Source organism: Gadus chalcogrammus, chromosome 19, assembly GCF_026213295.1.
Source record: "Gadus chalcogrammus isolate NIFS_2021 chromosome 19, NIFS_Gcha_1.0, whole genome shotgun sequence".
NCBI lineage: Eukaryota > Metazoa > Chordata > Actinopteri > Gadiformes > Gadidae > Gadus > Gadus chalcogrammus.
Window position 1 is genome coordinate 3,588,420 of NC_079430.1, and position 21,919 is coordinate 3,610,338.

Here is a 21,919-nt window from a genome sequence, read left to right on the forward strand (position 1 = left end):
TTTATTCAGGGTTTTCATTTAGTTCTTATCCATCCATTGGCTATTAACTGTGGCTTTTCATTAGTGGTGGCTGTAATGAATGGCGCTAGGCTAATGCTCTGCTTAATGAGAGCACCGCTAACCTAGCAGAGCTGGGCTAATGAATTAAGCACCAAAATGTGAGAGCGTACGCTTGGCTAATCTCTTTAAACACATCCTAATGAATGAATTACACACACATGCTCCCTCTATACTTCTCCTCTTCCTTCCCATCTTCACTTGCACGTGCGTACAGAGGCTTGCAGACTTACCCACAACACAAAGACACACGCTACACAAAAGGTACACATAACCTCTCACACACAGTACACAACCACACAAACGTGTCTGTATCATGTATGAATGTGTTTTATGTACGTGTGTGTCTATAATATATATGGGTGTGTGTAATTACACGTGTGTGTTGTGTATGTGTGTAACATGTAGGAAATGGGGGTGAAAGGAGTAGGGACATGCGCTAGTTGGGGGGTTGGGGGAGAAGTAATTAAATTGATGAATCCCGGTTAACACTGAGCTGCATGTTCCAATTAACCTGCTCACCCAGCACTGGCAGTTACACCTAATACCAAACACACACACACACGATAATCAAGGGAAATAAATAAAGATAGAATTATCACATCGACACACACACACACACACACACACACACACACACACACACACACACACACACACACACACACACACACACACACACACACACACACACACACACACACACACACACACACACACACAGACAGACAGATCATCACACACACACACCACGACACACCCACCCACCCAATATCATTGCAGGTTAGGGATTGCATGGCTTAATCATTACCTTGATGAAAAGAAGGTGATTAAAGTTAATTAAAACAGAATTGATACGGGGCTGTAATTGCAGTGAAGGCCTGGCGTTATATTTCACCATAACTGTCCCACCAACGGCCTGGGTCCAGGGTTAAGACCCATGTCTCCTAGCAACATGGGGTGCCATGTTCAGGTCAAAGCCTGGGATGTTAGGGATTAGAATTGAGAAAGGAAGACACATAGAGACCTCTACCCGAGACATCGGCAGAGGAGATAAATCCACGAGTTGCATTAGGCTCGGTGGTAAAGGTCTGGAGACGATTGCCATTCATTATCTTTTAATATCTCCACCTTCACTTCCCCCCTGATGGGAGCCGCCTCGCTCTTCATGCCTACCTACTCTGTTTCAACGTCCATACATCCTAAGATAAGCAACGTATCCTCATACTCACTACGCGTTGGGAACCTAATTGTGGTTGCATTGAAATATATTGTAATGTAAAGGTTTTTTCAAAGTAAAAAGAGTTTAATGCTATTTCAAATAAAGATGTCCGACAAGGATGGTTTCATGAATGGAAAATAGATTGTACTCATAACTTCATACTAAAAACTATTTAATTACATGGTACCTCCACAAATAATTATAATAACACAATTACTGATACTGCCACTACTATTGTAAATATAATTATACTACTCACACTTCTAAGACTAAATCCAATTCCTCCAAAACGGAAACGATTGATAAAACTAAAAAGGGTGGGCAGAAGGAGATAGACACAAAAAGACAGAAAAGGAGATTGTGGGGAGTAGATGGGAAACACTGGAACATAGTGTGATGAGAATAGACTGATGGGGAACTCAGAGAGAGAGTTAAGGAGAGACAGGAAAGATGGAGAGAAAAGAGGAGAAGGAGCCTGCAGAGGGAGTTAAGGGAATGAAAGAAGGACCGACGGAGAGATAGACAGAGAGTAGGAAAGATGGGGAGAAAGGGTCAAAATCAAGGAAGGGTGACAGGGAGGTGGGTGAGTAGAGCAGGAGGGAGGAGAGGGGGGAGGAGAGGGGGGAGGGGAGGAGGGAGGAGGTGCTGGCCCCTCTGGAGGCTCAAGGTCAACCCCGTCATATAAGTGATGACACATGGCTCACTCCCTGTCTAGTTAGGACCCCTGGACATGCTGCTGCTCCTGCTGCCTGCTCCTCTACCCCCCTCCTTCTCCTCCACCCCTCCCCGTGCCTCCTCCTCCTTCTCCTTCTCCCACTCCACCTGCCTGCTCCTCCTCCTCCCCCCCCCCCCCCCCCCCCCGAGGAAGAGACAGGGGATGTTATGAATGGGACCAGGGTTGAAGGTGGGATACCACCCCCTCCCCCACCACCGTCCCAAGGCTAATTCTGATAACATGACCATTCAGCTGGAGATGGAGTATTATTATACACATCAATCACACCATTCATATCAATGTTAATGTCCGTGTTCAGTTCACTGCCAGCCCCTAAGTGTGTACGTGCGTGTGTGTGTGTACGTGTGTGTGTGTGTGTGTGTGTGTGTGTGCGCGTGTGTATGATGACCTCTTTCATGTTTAAAACACACCAGCACGGTCTAAAAAGAAAAAAGTGTTTGGAAAATGTTCATGCATACAAACACTACATCGCATGAAAACACAGTAACAAAGTAACAACATAGACTGTGTGGACAACATTTGAATCCGTCGTTTGTTATTAGTTTCTGTTAAATAACTAATAGACCACGGCTGAACCAAACAGAGTAGTGACCTCTGTCCATCGATCCATACATCTCTTCCTTCATCCACCCCGGTATATATCTCTCCCTGCAACCACCTCTCCCTGCATCCGCTCAGCCAGCTCCTCCCCGTGCCTCGCTCCACCCAGCCAGCGGGCTCCACGCCGTGGTGCAGGGTCCTGGGGCAGACAGCTCCCTCTAATCCCCTGCTGATAGCCCCACGCCGGAGGACAGGCTCACACAGCAACAGGGAGGGGGGGGGGGGGGGGGGGGGTGGCATGAAGAGGGGGGAGGGAGGGGAAGAGTGATAGAAGGAACGAAAGAAACAAAGAAATAGAAAGAGAACATATCAAAGAAAGAGGAAAATAAAGAAAGAAAGAATGAGGGAAAAAGGTGAGATGGAGTACCTGCTCTGAGACAGTTAGACAGAGAAACAATAAGTGGACAGAAGAAAGAAATAAAAGAGAAAGAGAGAGAGAGAGAGAGAGAGAGAGAGAGAGAGAGAGAGAGAGAGAGAGAGAGAGAGAGAGAAGAGAGAGAGAGAGAGAGAGAGAGAGAGAGAGAGAGAGAGAGAGAGAGAGAGAGAGAGAGAGAGAGAGAGAGAGAGAGAGATGATGAGTGGGTGACAGAAAGGTAAACTTGTTCTGTGTTTTGTCATTTAACACCAATACACTGCTGTGGTGAATCCCCCAGGATAAGACAATACATCACAAGGTGTCACACACACATCAACACACACACACACACACAGACCAGGTAATGTGTTGTCTGCGTGTTCAGCCTGCAGCAGGGCTCTTCAACCCCACCAGAGAGAGAAGATGACGTGTGTGACAAGGTATTCATAGATAATAACAACGATCAACGCTAAAATAACCCCGATCACCACCAACGGACCACGGGCCAGTACTGAAAAACACACACACACACACACACACACACCACAACAAACACCTCTCATGTCCACAGCTGGCTTCCTGTAGTCAAGATAACAAGCACCTACACACCCCTCTCTCTCTCCACCCCCTCTCTCTGTCCTCCTCTCTTTTTAATCCCCTTCACCCCCCCCCCCCCCCCTCTTTCTCTCCTGGTTTCTCTCTCTCTCTCTGATAGACAGAGCGCGGGTCGCCCATTAAATCACCCTGGCCCATGCTCATCGATCCACACACAGCTACCCATACAATTACATCACACACACACACACACACACACACACACACACACACACACACACACACACACACACACACACACACACACACACACACACACACACACACACACACACACACACACACACACACACACACATCCCTGCGGTGTGCTGTGAGGGAGACCGGCACAGAATGTGAGAGAAAAAATAAAGAGAAAAGAAAAACAGAAGGAGAAGAGGGGGGAAAAAAATAAAGAAAATAGGAAATTAAATAACAAAAGTACAATGAAAGAAGGAAAGAAATAAGAAAAAGGAGAGCAGGACTAATCATATGGGAGGGGCGTCTGGGGCAGAGAGTGAATTGAGAAGTCGTGGAGAGAGAGGAAATAGTTACTGCTGATGACTTGCTGTGATCAAAGAGCCAACAGCTGCTACATATGGTTACAAACACACAGCTGGGAGTGTGTGAGGGCGTGCACGCGTCTTAATGAACTCTCTCTAGGTGTGTTTGTGTGTGTGTGTGTGTGTGTGTGTGTCTGTGTGTGTGTGTGTGTGTGTGCACGAGTTCACGTGTGCGCGTGTGAATGAAGAGTGTGTTTGAATAGAAGCTGTGAAGCATGTGAGGACCACCAGTAGGAGGAACCCTGGCCTGGCTTTCTCCCTGCCCACTCACGCATGCTGCTGATGGAGGGTCTCTTTACAGCGCCTCCACCAGCCCACCCCACCACACAGCTCACAGCTCCACCACAGAGCTCACAGCTCCACCACACAGCTCACAGCTCCACCACACAGCTCACAGCTCCACCACACAGCTCACAGCTCCACCACAGAGCTCACAGCTCCACCACAGAGCTCACAGCTCCACCCCACAGCTCTAAGCTCCACCTCAGAGCTCACAGCTCCACCACAGAGCTCACAGCTCCACCACAGAGCTCACAGCTCCACCACAGAGCTCACAGCTCCACCACAGAGCTCACAGCTCCACCACACAGCTCACAGCTCCACCACAGAGCTCAAAGCTCCACCACAGAGCTCACAGCTACTGTAGTTCTTTAAAAGCAGGCCTGGTGCAGAAGGGTGTAGGATGTAGGCACTGTTGAAATGTCACCAACTCACAATCTAAGTGAAACTCTCTTGCTCACACACAACAGGATGACCTTTAAGAAGCTCGGTAGAAGTGCTGGAGAAGGCAGAGTGTGTCAGGTATCCTGACACCCCTGCTCAAGTTCAACCACACACACACACACACACACACACACACACACACACACACACACACACACACACACACACACACACACACACACACACACACACACACACACACACACACACACACACACACACACACACACAACGAGAAAGGAGAGGGAGTAACAGGTTAAACAGTCAGAAGACAGATCGAGGCACAACAGTCATAAACAGAAAGACCGACAGTCAGTCATAAAAACATGGACAGATAGAGGTAACAACAGACAGACAGATAGAGGTAACAACAGACAGACAGATAGAGGTAACAACAGACAGACAGATAGAGGTAACAACAGACAGACAGATAGAGGTAGCAACAGACAGACAGATAGAGGTAACAACAGACAGACAGATAGAGGTAACAACAGACAGACAGATAGAGGTAACAACAGACAGACAGATAGAGGTAACAACAGACAGACAGATAGAGGTAACAACAGACAGACGGATAGAGGTAACAACAGACAGACGGATAGAGGTAACAACAGACAGACAGATAGAGGTAACAACAGACAGACAGACAGATAGAGGCAGCTACAGACAGACAGAGGTAGCTACAGACAGACAGATAGAGTTAGCTACAGACAGAGGTAGCTACAGACAGACAGACAGAGGTAGCTACAGACAGTTAGACAGATAGAGTTAGTTACAGACAGATACAGGTAGCTACAGACAGACAGACAGATAGAGTTAGCTACAGACAGATACAGGTAGCTATATCCAGACAGACAGACAGACAGACAGACAGACAGACAGACAGACAGACAGACAGACAGACAGACAGACAGACAGACAGACAGACAGACAGACAGACAGACAGACAGACAGACAGAGTTAGCTACAGACAGACAGAGATAGCTACAGACAGTGTGTTCCATGCTGTGCTATTTTCTGCTGCCGCTGCACAGACAAAGAGAAGATCAGATTCAGTGACCCCTCTCACCTTCCTTCCTGCCCCCCTCCCTCCCCCCTCCCCTGAGGTCACAGCCAGCCCCTCCCCCTCCCATTCCCCATCCCCCCAACCATCCCTGCCCGCAGCGATACCGTGGTAACACTACACTGACCAGCACCCGTTGCCATGACAACCGCTCCCCAGAGGGACCGACTCCGCCAGCATCCACAGGGCAACCACTGCAGATGTGACAGGAGGCAAGCACACGCACACTCCCACACACAAGCACTACAACAGCACACACGCACGCACAAACAACCGTCTACACAGACCAAAACAAAGTCCAGAAAGGGCACCAAGCAGGAGACGCTCGCACACACAGTCCCAGGAAGAGCTCACAGTCACAAGTGTCCTCTCAAAAACATTGTTTATTCATCTACCTTTTTACTGCAGTTATTTAACACTCTCATCTTTCTCACTTTCATCCGTCTCCGGACTGAGAGCATCCCTTCTACCTCTCCATCCCTGTTTCCCTTTACACCCCTCTCTTTGTCCCTCGTTCTCTACATCCTTCTTTCCCTCAGTGTCTCTCGCTCTTTCACCTCACATCCTTCTTTCCATCTCCCTCCTTTTCCCTTTTCAAATATATCCCTCTCTCGGTCCCTTTCCGTCTCTCCCTACCTCTGTCTCTCTCCATCTCGCTGTCTCTCTCATCCATTTTCCCCTCCCCATCCCTCTTTCCTTCTCCGTTTCTCCTCATCCATCCTTTCCTCTCTCTGTCTGTCCCAGTCCCTCTTGCTCTCTCTGTTCCTGTACCCATGCCTCTCCGTACCATTTTATGCTCATCTTCTCTTCTGTCTACCACCTCCCACCAACTAAGTGTCAGTATTTGTACTCCATCAGTACTTACCTATCTAGTACCAGTACTTGTACAGAGTGATTCACAGTACTTCAATAACTGGTCTGCAGTACTTACGGGAGCTGACGCTGTCCACATACTGAGGCAGGTAGGGGGCCCACAGGTCAATGGTATCCTTGCGTCCTGATTGACCGATCCTCCTGAGCTCAGCCAATAGCAGTGCTTGGGCTGCTTCTCGTACCTGAAACCAGAAAGTGTCAGAGAGCGAAGCCAACCTGGCACAGAGCAGGAACACATCATCAGGTAACTATACTTGTCAGTGATGACCGACAATGATTTTGTGGAAGTAACCGATTTAGACTCATGCATACAGTATACACATTAGGGGATGGGAAAATATATGTTGTGCAAGAATAATGCAAGAACCGGGTTCTTGGCTTCCACAGTACGTTGACAGAATAGCAATATGAACAGAATTGCAATACATGGGCACTCCAAACTTTTTGTAATATGGTATGCTGAGGTCTCAGCCGAGTCCCATCCATCATACACAGGGCATGTATAGAGCTGTGTGTGTGTGTGTGTGTGTGTGTGTGTGTGTGTGTGTGTGTGTGTGTGTGTGTGTGTGTGTGTGTGTGTGTGTGTGTGTGTGTGTGTGTGTGTGTGTGTGTGTGTGTGTGTGTGTGTGTGTGTACCTCCAGACAGCGGTCCTGCCACCGCCGAGCCAACATCTCCAGGAGAGGAGGTCTGAACTTCCCTAACAGGTCAGGGAGCATCACACAGTGCATCGCAGCCAGCTGGCTCCACCCTGCGCACACGCACACACACACACACACACACACACACACACACACACACACACACACACACACAGGGAGAATATCAGAGAATTTATAATATATACCAAGAGATATCAACATACACACACGTGCATATACAAACTAAAAAGACATACCTTTGAAATAAGGATGCAGCTAGGGGCTAAACTAAGGGGTTGTGGTTTATTATCTAAAGCTATTCAGCTCTCAGCGTGAGTACATGTGTGTTTGTAGGGGTAAGAAATAGCACTGTAAGATTATACAGTCTGGTGTAGTGTGTGCAATGTTTAAATTACATCCCTTTAATTTCGGCTCTAGCCTAGGGCACATATTACGAGACTCGTTGTTTAACGAGAATCCCCTGGAAGGGGATTAAAACATGTCAGAATTAGTATCAAGCATCTCTATAGTCTGGCAGTTAGCTTGAGGACAGCCACCGTTCGCTCAGTCATGTGATGCTACAGATAACTGAGGCTTCTTGTTTTAAATGCATATACATTTACATACATCCATCACTCAAACACACAAGAAAAACAAAATCACGTACATCCAGAATATTCCGAGAGATGTTTAAAATCTACCAGCTCTGTGGTGGATCGATGAAACAATGTTTTGTCTGAAGGATTCATTTAAATGAAATCCTCCGGGCTGACAGAAGACAAGACTCAAAAAGAAGACGACTTGATCCACAATATCCTGGCAACAATATTGTCAACAATATCATGACGTTCACTCTTTTCAGGTCCACGCACTGTCACACTCACATGGAATGCTCCCCACACTAGCAAGTACAATAATAGCTAATAGTAGCCAAAATGATTAGCATTGATAGCATTACTCAGCGAGCAAACCGAGGTTCGGCCATCATTCTGTGGTAGCAGCTAGGCTAACTCAACCACTAGTTTTAGGTAGCTGGTTTGTTAATTCTCAATCTTAGCATTAATTTAGCATTGGTCGAATGGAGCTTCCACATTAACATGACATGTGCTATGTAGAAAAACAACAAAACATTGAAATGTCACAATATTGTGTTGAGTTTCACCTCCTATTTAATTCCTGAGAGTTAAATACATTTGAAACACTGATATTGTCCACCAAACAGACAGAAGAACAACCACCTCTTACATTTGAGAGAAACACATTCTGAAATGTTGATGCATGGAGATTGAAAATAAACCAGATGTTGGAGGAACATATATCAGATCAATATATGTAAACTGGGATAACCGCACTGGGTCTATGTAATGGACCATGAATGGTTAAATAGTAGGCTGGAAGAAGCAAGAAATCTTGAAATTTCTTTGCCAGACCGCAATAAACTTACCTCCATCTTTGAAATACAAGAAGACAGGAATTTGTTACAGAATTTTAAAAACATTCATTCACCATCTAGTTATAATACACAACTAGAAGTCGAGCAATCCTTCAAGCCAATTCTTCGAAATCGGCATACAATGGATTAAAACCAATCAAATTCATCAGTCAGTGGCGTCCAGCGCTAGATGGTTGATCATTCTCTTAAAAGCCGGACTCCGGTGTTAGAAGGTTGAAAGTTGATCGACCTCTAGTTCCATAGCAACTGACAGTGGACAGTTCCTCTACAGACGACTGGCCGCTAGCTAGAGTTCTGGACAGGCTGGGGTTTTGCTTTTTCAACAGATGTAAATAAAGATTTCAGTGATCAAAACAAGTGATTCAGTCATTCACCAAAAGATGAACATCCTGTTGAACAAAGAGATATATTTCGAGAATATCATGTCAAACCTACAAATAATTTAAAAAAATGACAGAAATATTGCATTTCTAAATTCAAATTTCTTACGCCGTCAAACTAGAAATTTGAACATCAAAAATATAAGATTTCCCCTGTGATCATTTGATGAATCTCTGAAAAGGTTGAGAGGAATATGAGGTTAATGAATCTAGAACAAGGACTCACGGAGTCAACCAGCTCAATGAAGACAGGAGTTAGTATTGTAATATAACAGCCTTTCCTCACGTGAAAAGAGCAAGCATGCACACACCGAGGCCGTGATGGACAGACAAAAAACGGCACAAAACACGAGGGCAGACAGACAGACGGAGCTGGAGACAAAACCAGGATAAAGACGCTGCGAGGGGACATCTGAGATGAGGACCTGACTAGACCAGAGAGGGGCCGGTAGTGACAGACACAGAGGCATGGGGCGAGGGGTGGAGGAGCTACACACAAAGACACTCATCAAAGGAGTAACAGCGGCGAGGGAAGAGGATGGAGCGGCAGGAAGCAGCATGAAGGCGTATGTGTGGTCCCTGGCTCTACCCGTCCCTACTGTGTACCTTCGTTGACTGAGGGGATGCTATGAGAGGCAGGGCCTTGGCTAGGGGCACCAGAGGGGCCCCGAGGTGGCCGTACTGGGGCCCCTAGAGAAGCAGGAGTGGTGGCAGCTTGCAAAGGAAGAGAGGAGACACGGTCACAATGTTAGGACGAGGAGCAAAGGAGCGCAAGACACCGAAAGAAAAAGGACAACAGACGATGTCGGGAGAGACTAGAGAGTCTATGTAGAACATACTTTACAGGCAGGGAAGAAATGGTTAGCAGAAGATCATAAACAACATGAACGTTTCAAGAGGACATTGGAAAAGGAATTTGATGAGGAAAGAGCAGAGAAAAGCGTAAGAAGCACAAATAAATGATACAAGTATTTATCAAAGTAAACAGTTTGGTCTCCAATCTACCTCATGTAATACTATACTAGGAGGATTCCTATAATGCAGAATTTTTTGCAGTTCTTTAATGTTAAAATATTTATATTGTTCAAAAGAAAGTTTGAAGCAACTAATACCGATGTAATAAGCTTACAAGCATAGTTATATAACATATAAACACAGGTACACACATCAGACCAGAGACAGAGAGAGAGAGACCGATAGAGAGACAGACAGAGAGAGACAGACAGACAGACAGATAGAGACAGAGCGAGAGAGCGAGAGAGAGAGGCAGTGTCAACAGATAAACCGTGAATGAAAGAAAGAAAGAAAGAAAGACAGAAAGAAAGAAGGATGGCTAGGAAGAAAGAAAAGAAGACAAAGAAACGGAATAGACAGGAAGACAGAGAGAAATCAGATGAATAGACAGGAACGATGAAAGAAAAGAGAAAGAAAAAGAAAGAAAGGAAGATGAGAGCAACGAGGAAGATAGTTTGATGCGATCAGCAGTGGATTTCTACCAGCTAGCCTCCAACATGGTGGTCTTATGCTCCATATGGCAGGGCTCCACCACGAGGTCTTCACATTGATCTCATATCGCCACTAATAGGACCTTCTCATCCCCAATACCGTCATCCAATACCACTAAAACCTGGTTCACATTGTAAACTGGATTGATACAGTGCATTGCAGACTATATAAAATAGGGTTATTTTATGACTGGAACAGTCCGCACTAATTAGACACATTTCATTTCAAACACACACGCAGGAACACTATCCAGTGATGGTGTGTGTGCAACAGAGAAGAGTATAGAACTGTTGTTTAAGGAACTAATATCATTCAGCATAACCTCCAAGCTGGCTCGAGCGTTGGGGTCGGGTGGAAAACAGAAACACCGTTCTCTGGACGTTCCTTCATTCAATAAAAAGACAAAGTAAGCTACCTACTAACTTACTAAGTATGCAAGTAAGTAAGTACGTACATAAGCAAATAGATAAGCTACTTACCTACCTCGTAAGCAAGTGAATTAGTAAATAAGTAAGTTCTGTTACTTGCCTAATAAGAAGCTAAGTAGGCAAGTTTAGTAAATAAGTAAAATACTAGGTAAGTAGGTTAGTAAATAGGTGGTTTAGAAGGCAAGTAGGTTAGTAAGTAGGTAAGTAAGTAAATGAGTCAATTACTAGGTAAGTAGGTTAGTAACTAGGTGGTTTAGTAGGTAAGTAGGTAGAGTCGGGGAGTAGCTTAGTAAGTAGGCTAGTGTGCTGGTAAGTTTGATGTTAAAAGAGCCCCGGCCCTTTGTCCTGTCACACTTAACCCTCTCCCCCTGCAGCCCCGCGCAGCCCGCTCAGGCCGGGCTTCTGCAGCCACGGGCCCCCCGCCTCATTTCCATGACAATGGTCCCGGGGCCCCCTCGGCCCCCCCGGCCCCCCGACACACTGGGCTAATGCTAACTGCTCTGTCCAACCGACCTATCAGAGCCCTGCAGGGGGGTGGGGGGACGCGTGCTGCTAGTGTGTCAGGTCGTGAGGGGCGGTGAATGGGCGTGTGGCGTGAATGAGAGGGCACGCTTGGCCCCCATTATGGCGTGACAAAAGCCTGGGGGCCCCTAACACGCGTGGAGCGCTGCCTCCCTCTGGCACATGTGGCTGTGTGTGTGTGTGTTTACCTAAATGTGTGTGTGTGTGTGTGTGTGCAAGCGTGTGTGTGCGCGCGTGTGTACGTGTGCAGGCGCGATTGTGCGCGTGTGTGCCTGTGTGTGTGCAAACTAAGCGTGTGTGCGCGCGTTCGTGCGTGTGCAGGCGCGTGTGTGCGCGTGCGTGCCTGTGTGTGTGTGTGTGTGTGTGTGTGTGTGTGTGTGTGTGTCGGAGGGTTTGTCTGATGGTGTGGAACACAGCCCATCAGGTTTGAGAGGGAAGTGATTGTGATATTTATGCCTCGGTGCTCACGCTGGTGTCACAGTTTGTCCCCGTGTACCAATGGGTGGGAGCACTGCCGTGCCCGTTTGAAAACAGCTTGTGTGTGTGTGTGTGTGTGTGTGTGTGTGTGTGTGTGTGTGTGTGTGTGTGTGTGTGTGTGTGTGTGTGTGTGTGTGTGTGTGTGTGTGTGTGTGTGTGTGTGTGTGTGTGTGTGTGTGTGTGTGTGTGCGCGTCTGTCCTTTTCTCCACACACTACCATTGAGAGAAGGAGGCAGTCTTTGGTACTTCCTTTCCACTAAAGGAAACAGTAATAATACATAATCAATAATAACCCCCACTTTAGGTTCTTGCACGCCGCCCCAACAAACCCGGACACCCAACTTCCCCCGGCCCCCGACAGGTCGGGCCCCCGGGTTCCCGATAGGTTCGGCCGGCCGGCCCCCGGGTTGTGTCGGGGGCCCTCCGAGCTGTGTTATGGGGCCCTTACCTTGTTTGATCTGGGCCTGCATGGCGGGGCTGGAGGGCGGGGGGCCGCTGGAGGCGGTCCTGCGGGGGCTCTCAGGGGTCCCGGGTCTGGGAGGTCTGGACAGGAACACAGAGAGGAGGACGTGAGGAGGAGGAGGAGGAGAGGAGGAGGAGGAGGAGGAGGAGGGAGGAGGAGGAGGAGGAGACAGAGGAGGAGGAGGAGGAGGAGGAGGAGGAGGAGGAGGAGGAGGAGGAGGAGGAGCAGGAGACAGAGGAGGAGGAGCAGGAGACAGAGGAGGAGGAGGAGGAGAGGAGGAGGAGGAGGAGGAGGAGACAGAGGAGGAGGAGGAGGAGGAGGAGCAGGAGACAGAGGAGGAGGAGGAGGAGACAGAGGAGGAGGAGGAGGAGGAGAGGAGGAGGAGGAGGAGGAGGAGACAGAGGAGGAGGAGGAGGAGGAGGAGCAGGAGACAGAGGAGGAGGAGGAGGAGACAGAGGAGGAGGAGGAGGAGGAGGAGGAGGAGGAGAGGAGGAGGAGGAGGAGGAGGAGGAGGAGGAGGAGGAGGAGAGGACAGAGAAGGAACGCATTGGAGAGGAAGGGGAGCAGGGAGGAGGAGCAGGCACAGGAAGTTAAAGCCATAACCTCGCACTCTTCGACTCGCACAACTTCTTCCATTCTGTACAAGCTGCCACTCAGAACACAAAGGCAGAGAGTACTTTACTCCAGAGACAGAAACACAGGATTCTGAAAAGAACATTGATACCAACACTGAGATTTGGTGGTCTCTAAACCACACACACACACACACACACACACACACACACACACACACACACACACACACACACACACACACACACACACACACACACACACACACACACACACACACACACACACACACACCTCTTAAATATAATATAAGGACATTAAAAAGCAAAAGAGGCAGCAGTGAAATATTCATCAGTCCAGAGCTGACAGCAGAGGCAGAAGGAAAGTTTCAGTGTTTTACTTTTACACAGAATAGAAACAAGCCACGTCCTGTTTCCTGTACATCAAACACAGAGCCCCAGCTCCCGTCTCTCCCTCTCTATTAAAAATACACCCCTCCAGTGTTTGCCCTCACATTATTCCAGCCGCGTGGCTGAGATGTGTGTTTATTGATGTGTGCGTGCACAGGGCTGATGCGCGTGGGACCCTTAATGGCAGAAAGGTATTATTGTGATCAGTGATTTCAGGAGGGCATTCCCACATCAATGGAGTAACATCATAATAAATAGCATGCGAGCGCGCTGTGGGGGCCAGCCCCGTTAGCTTGAATGTGCAAATCCAGTGTTCAGACTGCAGTACGATGAGCCGTCAAACTTCAACTGTTGGTCGGTTCCACAGTCAGACATTGGCTTTCTATTATCGGGCCTTACTTATTATCTGTCTTTACTGTTTATCTTTACGCTTCATACATTTCGTCTGAAGCCGTCGTTCAGCCGAAGACACCTCCAGCCTCATCAAGCCTCTTACCCTTCGATAGCACAGCCTTATTCTGCTTACTTTCCACATTAGTTTTCTAATGACAAGAGCGACCATGCGACAGTGAAGGGGGATGATGGCGGATTACAGCGGAGCTAACAGGTGACCTCCTATGAAGGAGGCGTGGCTCTACATGTAGACACATCTATGTGACGTGTACCTGACGGGAGCCTTCTTCATGTGCTCCCCGATGAAGGAGGCGTGGGTCATGCCCATCAGGGTGTTGGCCAGGGAGATGACCGACAGCAGGTGCTGGGTGCTGACGGCCCGGGACACCCCGTACGTCCCGTTACCCACGATGTCCGCCGGGGCCAGAGTCCGGCCGGCGGCCTGGGACAGCTGACGGAGCAAGGCCTCCTGGGAAGGGAGAGGGAGGGAGGGAGGGAGAGAGGGAGAGAGGGAGAGAGGGAGAGAGAGAGGCAGACAGACAGAGAGAGACAGAGAGAGAGACAGAGGGAGACAGAGAGAGAGACAGGGGGTCATTTATTGATTCACAATCAATATTTTAAGGCACAGGCGGTAAGGAAAGATGTAGTTTGCATGCTACAAGGTTGTATTACAGTAACGTAAAACTGTTTTGTTTTATTGTCATATTAGATGAGACTGCAGTTTCTATTTTATACCTAAGAGTGCAGTCATGTTAATGTCTAATAACAGACTACCAAAGTAAAAGCCCTGAAGAAAAGGCGATGTCTTAAAGGGGCAGTGTGTAGAACTGAACGTCATCTAGCGGGACGGTTTTAGCGGGAATATAATATTCATAAGTATGTTTTAATTAGTGTATTCTCCCATAAAAATAAGAATCCTGCTTCCTCTACTTTACATGAGGCCTTTAAATCAACATAGGGGGCGGGTCCTCTCCCATGGGGGCCGCCATGTTGCACCGCCATGTTTCTACATTAGCCCAGAACGGACAAACAGCGCTAAAGACAACACGTTTTTAGTTCAATCCAAAATATGGGCTTAAAGTTGTAGGCAGGAGGGGGGCATGATATCACCATGGACAGACCCATTTGTGATTCTTATTTTGTATCTTTACCCTCAAAGAGAACCTCCCCGTCCAAGCGCTGGTGAGGGGTTATGATAGTTATGATAATTGGGTGTAAATTACAGAATGCGTCCACGATTTGGAGAGGTTCGTTTTGTGGTAGTTTCCCTGTTCTACTAAAAGAGAGAGAGTTGGTATCCGATACAAAACAGTTGATAACATGACCGCAAACCGCATGGCCAGTATTCACAATACCGCACTGCCAGCAAACACTGGCTTGCAGCACTGACTGCTATCCAGATGAATGATCAATACATGTAACAGAAAGCAGTAATTATAGGTCTATCAATGTAGTTCACCACTATGAATTCAATAAGAGGACTGTGTGTGAGATAGACTGTTACCTCCACCCTGTCCTGAGACGTATACAGGGGGGTGGGAGGGAGGGGACATGCAGTTGGTCGCAACCTGCAACCTCACAACGTGATGCTACTGAGTCATAGCCACTGGAGCTTAAGTAAAGCCTGCTCAGAAAGGGCCGGTACCTTCAGCCCGACAGACGTCTGTGAGCCAGCGGCAGGCCTGCTGAAGCACAGTGAAGGCCCCGGTTACCTTGAAGGTGGGCAGCATGAGGGACATGTGCCCTCCGCGGGAGATGAGGCCGAAGGAGATGGGGCAGTGGGGCTTCAGCATGCCCAGGCGCTCCAGGCAGACGGCGTCCAGGCCGCAGTCCAGGCCCCAGGCGTGGAGGCAGGACATGAACAGCTTGGCCGTGTCCATGGTCAGGTTGTACTCCAGCAGGCTAAGGGACTTGGACTTCTCCTCGCGCCTCCTCATCTCCTCCTCCTCCTCCTCGTCTTCATCCATCAGGTGCTCCTTGATGGTCTCCTTCATGGTCTCTTTGACCTGGTGGGGGGGGGGATGTTTAGTTTGTTTCTTATTCAGAGAGCTCCCATTTTACCCCCAGCCTACAGTTTACTGGGCCAACCCGGTAGGATGACCCCACCGTCACACATCTGGGGGGGACACGCCCCCTTATGAGATCGGCACAGTACCTGTTTGAAGATCTTGTTGGCCAGGAAGGAGCCTCCCTTGTCGGGGCCGGCCTGGCTCTTCTGCAGGCTCTCGGGGGACACCATGGTGGGGCTGGGCCGCTGCGCCTCCTCCGTCAGCAGCTGGATGATCACCGCCTCCACGTCGAAGAACAGCACGTGCATGTCGGGATCCGTCACGTTGGTCTTCATGGACTGCACCACCAGGGAGTTGTGGGAGTACTTTGGTAGGTTGCCCTGGTAACCAGAGGTGGAAGGGACACGCGCGAAGCAACTATGAGGCGTGCCCGGTCAGACGTCGAATAAGTAGCGCATGCTTCAGTATGTAACATAGGCTCTCGTAGCCTCAGGTTATTGTGACGTTGTACTGTGGACCCCGAACCACTGTCAATGCCGGGACGAACGGGGAAAAGAGTTACTACAATGGTTAAATCAATAGATATAAAGACATTCTGCGGTGGGGTTGACTCTTTCCTGTCTGAAATATGCTCATTAAACCCAAGCTATTCCACTCTGCTTTGTTTACAATAAGCAGCCATCATTCATGACATGATATCTCTAGGATAACATTCATCTGACCTGATAATTATCTATCACAGATTTAACATCGGAAATACAATGGTGTATGGCGCGGAAAAGTGCTTGTTTATGTAAACACACTTTAAATAGACTACCACTACACATCACACACACACACACATCCCCACCAACCAACCCACTTGGTGGTTAGCATGTAAACAAACAGCCTGCTGTACACACTGGCCCATTCAGGTGTCTGCTAATACAATTAACATTGACTCTCATATTAGCACGTTGACCATTGGCAGTCGTGTGTGTGTGTGTGTGTGTGTGTGTGTGTGTGTGTGTGTGTGTGTGTGTGTGTGTGTGTGTGTGTGTGTGTGTGTGTGTGTGTGTGTGTGTGCAGACAAGAGGAACAGACAGACGGAGACAGACGCAGACGGACACAGTGTCCGTTAGCTACAGTTTCTAGTCGTAGGGGGAAAAATCCATGGCGACAGAACAAGGGAGAGAGACACACAGACAGACTGGAAGAGAGAGAGAGAGGGGGGAAGATGGAGGCAGACTGGAGACTGAGCGACGGACGACTAGAAGAGAGAGAGAGAGAGAGAGAGAGAGAGAGAGAGAGAGAGAGAGAGAGAGAGAGAGAGAGAGAGAGAGAGAGAGAGAGAGAGAGAGAGAGAGAGAGAGAGAGAGAGAGAGAGAGAGAGAGAGAGAGAGAGAGAGAGAGAGAGAGAGAGAGAGAGACTAAAAGAGACAGAAGAAGGGGAAGGTGAGGAGAAAGGAGAAGGGTTGGAGCAGGGGAGAATAAAGGAAGAGAACAGAGGAGGGGAGATGCCAGCACAATCATTAGCCCCACACACACACACACACACACACACACACACACACACACACACACACACACACACACACACACACACACACACACACACACACACACACACACACACACACCTCTTCTGGCTGTTTGCGAGGTCTAATATAAAGGCTGTTAGAGTGGGGGGCTGTTGTGAGTGAAAACATGTTGACACGATCATGTGAAGATCATGTGTGGGAGACAAAGGCCAAGATTAAAAACCTTTCTATGGATCGTTGAGTGGTGAGGGCGTTTGTCTCCCAGCTGAAAGGTTCTGGGTTCAATGTCCCCAGTCACCTGTAGACAAGCTAGTGCAGGATGTCCTAAGCCCTACCACGATGTTACTCTATGAGGGTTAAAGCGCATGCTAATTGAATAACATTTTTCAGAATATGCTGCTTTTCAATGGTTTAGGATTTAATTTTAGGATGTTGGCGCGCGTTAACGTTGGAATACACACGCAGAGGGGACATGTTGTTGTTTAATGTCAAGGAACCAAGGTGTTTCCCCAGCCATGATCCTTTGTGTGTTTCTGAGGATCGTTTGTGTTGGCCTACTGATGGTTGAACACTGCCACCTAGAGATAGAGGAGAGCAACTACAGGAGAGAATGCCTTGCTGCAAATTGTATTATTATTTGCTTTATTTGGCACTATGGGATTTCCAATGTAAAGAAAATCAATTAGTCAGTTAATGTACATTAGGGAATTGTATGAGAAAATATTAAATGCAAAATAAATGTGCCTTTTCGCTGTTTTGGTATTAATGACCACTCAGCAAGCTGTCTTCTCCTTCTTTTGATTTTCAAATTAGCAAAATGAAGAAATCAGTTTGAAAACCATTTGATGGAGACCATTCCACTGCTCCCATTTAGCCCATTCTATCTATCTCCCGCTCTCACTCTCGCTACCTTTCTCTGCCTCGAGCTTCTTCGCTCTGTCTTTCAGTATTCCCCTCTCTCTGCAATCAAACAAAGCAACAGCCATCACGACAGATACTGACACCACAACAAGAGCAAGTTACAAAACACACACACACACACAGACACACAAAGTGGTTTGGGACAATAGGTAGGTCATTTTGACGACATTTCACAATCATTATCTGCAATCACACAGCATGGTGCACACACACACACACACACACACACACACACACACACACACACACACACACACACACACACACACACACACACACACACACACACACACACACACACACACACACACACACACACACACACACACACAAACTAAGTGTCTTGCAGGTGTCAGTGGGGGGGTGTGGAATCATTATGTGAGTTTATGTTGGAGAAGAATGACGGAGAGAAATATATATATATATATATATATATATATATATATATATATATATAAATGAGAGAGAGCGCAATAGACAAAGACTCAGGGGAAGATGGCAGTGTGTGTGTGAGATTGCTGGTCCCTCGACGACCAAATAACGGTGATTACACAGCTTTATGACGGCCAATCCACACAGATACTATTCAACACCCAAACCTGAATCAGAAGCAGCTCAATAAAACTACTCATCGCTACACCTGGTTATTCCACAATAAAAGCCCTATTTCATTATGAATGACCTGTTACACATTATAATACCTATGACGAAAGACTGGATAGCAGCCTGCTGGTCCTGGCAGGGCAGACTAGGATGGGGTCGGACCTCAGTCCTTTGGAAAGCCTTCCCAGTGACAGAGAATGTGGAGGTGTGACTAAGACGGACTATGAGGACAGCATGATGTGACTCCGCCCCCACCTGTCCAACCTGGGGACGTATCAAGAGAGACTTCCACTACATGTAAACACAGGTCTGTGTTTATATACAGGCTACGGTATGTATAGATGCCAAGCTGATGGGTTGACCCCTGACCTTTGAGCCATAGGACAGGCTCATGGTGGGATCTAGTCACGTGCTCTCTATGGAGCCCCGGAGAGGACAATCCTCACACTGGCTTTCATTATTGCACACTCTCATGTTGACATTTAAGATGACCACCAACCCGGAGAGACAAGACCATTTTGCTCCATACACACTGCACACACACACACACACACGACAAATACCCACACAAGACACATACACTAAGCAAATACACACACACACACACGCACGCACACGCAAAGAGAGAATAGCAGGAGCTTTGACCTTTGCCTCAACCCCAGGAAGTTCTAATTGGTCTGAGACTGTGGCCAACTGGCTGACCCAGGTGACCAGCATGTGCGTGTCTATCCATCTATATATTGGTGGCACCCTAACATTTGTAATACCGCCAGCGCCACAACATCTCAAGAGCCATCTCCTCCTGCTCCTTCTCTATCCAAAGCTCTGCCTTCTAATAAGACCTGGCTGCTAAGTAGGTTACATACTCCAGTTACCATTACAGCAAGGTGCTCGTCTATATATATATATATATATTTAAGGTGGACGAGGTGTATGATGTGTGTGTATATAAGGTGTAGGAGGTGTGTATGATGTATGTGTGTATAACGTGTATGATGTGTGTGCATATGGAGTGCAGGACGTGTGTGTCCGGTGGTGTATAAGGTGTATGAGGTGTCGGCGGTACCTTGTCCTGGCTGTCGGCAGCCAGCAGGTTGGAGGCCAGCGTGTGCAGCTTGTGCGTGGCCATGTTCTTGAGCGCGGCCAGGCTGCGGCGGCTCATGGCCTGCTTCAGGTTGACGGCCGGGTGGCTGAGGGCGTCCACCGTGGCTGGGGCCAGCTCGTCACATGCGTTCAGGATCTCCACCGCCGTGATGCCCATCACACAGCGGTCCAGAGCCCCTAGAGACACAACACAACGTAACACAACGTTACAAAGCAGTCCAGAGCCCCTAGAGACACAACACAACGTAACACAACGTCACACAGCGGTCCAGAGCCCCTAGAGACACAACACAACGTAACACAACGTTACAAAGCAGTCCAGAGCCCCTAGAGACACAACACAACACAACGTAACACAACGTCACACAGCTGTCCAGAGCCCCTAGAGACACAACGTAACACAACGTCACACAGCGTAACACAACGTCACACAGCGGTCCAGAGACCCTAGAGACACAACACAACACAACGTAACACAACGTAACACAACGTCACACAGCGGTCCAGAGCCCCTAGAGCCACAACATCACAAAAAAAGATACCTTAACAATACAACTATCATAACATCACAATACAACTATCATAACAATACAACTATCATAACATCACAATACAACTATCATAACAATACAACTATCATAACAATACAACTATCATAACATAACAATACAACTATCATAACATAACAATACAACTATCATAACAATGACACTACCCCTGAGCTCGCTCTACCTGCTCCTTATTTTATAGAATATTTGCGGATATTTCTTACTTTGGGTAAAACACAGAGACAAAGAGAAATAGGCGGTGAGAGAGAGAAGAAATGGAGAGGGGTAGGAAGTACGGTAAGGGGAGGTAAGAAAGACATCACTTTGAACTGAGCTGAGCACTATAGAGAGCAGAGCGAGGCAGAGCCTCCCAGCACAGCACCAAGGACACCTCTCAGAGCGCACGTCTGTGTGTACCAGAGATGGAGGACTGGGAGAAATCGCCCAATTACATGTCCAACGCCTGAGCACACACACACTCTTCTTAATTTCACACTTAGCTACCCTGCAATCTCCAAGCTCTGCAGTGCACACGCACGCTCCGACGCACACGCACACACCATTCCCAGAGGCCCCACACAGCCATACATTATTATTATTATTATTAGAGATTAGCCAAAGGCTTTAGTGGCTTTAGACGCCACACTAGTGTGCCTAAGAACCTGCAGTACATAATTCCAGAGCATCAGCTAACAGATGCTAGTTAGCTCAACTGCGGTGAAGCTATAATACATTACACCAGCACTGGCGGACATTAATTAGACACACTGCTAAGAAGCACCACTACCTTACACCAGGGTATGTGCTAAAAGAGTCTAATTAGCCAAAAGGAATCTCTCCTACAACGTCCTGCTGCAGCAATAGAAGGGTTTCTGGTCCAATTCCCTGCCTCATCCTGACAGCTGAGGTGCCCTTGAGCTGAGCACGGCACTTCAACCTTAACTAGCCCCTTGGTGGGACGCTTGTAGCCAGGGGGGAGGGGAGAGAAGAGAGGAGAGAGGAGAGGTGGGGAGAGGTGGGGAGAGAGAGGAGAGGAGAGGAGGGGAGGAGAGAGGAGGGGAGAGGAGAGGAGGGGAGAGGAGGGGAGGAGAGAGGAGGGGAGAGGAGGGGGAGGAGAGGAGAGGAGAGGAGAGGAGAGGAGAGGAGAGGAGAGGAGGAGAGAGGAGAGGGGAGGAGGAGAGGAG

At 48.0% G+C, this 21,919-nt stretch overlaps 1 protein-coding gene across 2 annotated transcripts in view; it reads right to left on the minus strand.

The window, feature by feature from the left end:
• The window catches only part of LOC130372376 (WD repeat-containing protein 7), a 71,334-nt gene that overhangs the window by 31,602 nt on the left and 17,813 nt on the right, over positions 1 to 21,919 (minus strand). For both annotated transcript variants that reach the window (XM_056578361.1, XM_056578360.1), the window contains 7 exons: positions 20,150 to 20,364; positions 16,186 to 16,419; positions 15,743 to 16,036; positions 14,303 to 14,499; positions 12,640 to 12,734; positions 7,423 to 7,535; positions 6,845 to 6,968 (listed from right to left, as the gene is read on the minus strand). In XM_056578361.1, the coding sequence (XP_056434336.1) occupies positions 6,845 to 6,968; positions 7,423 to 7,535; positions 12,640 to 12,734; positions 14,303 to 14,499; positions 15,743 to 16,036; positions 16,186 to 16,419; positions 20,150 to 20,364 (1,272 nt within the window). The remainder of the gene's footprint in view (positions 1 to 6,844; positions 6,969 to 7,422; positions 7,536 to 12,639; positions 12,735 to 14,302; positions 14,500 to 15,742; positions 16,037 to 16,185; positions 16,420 to 20,149; positions 20,365 to 21,919) is intronic.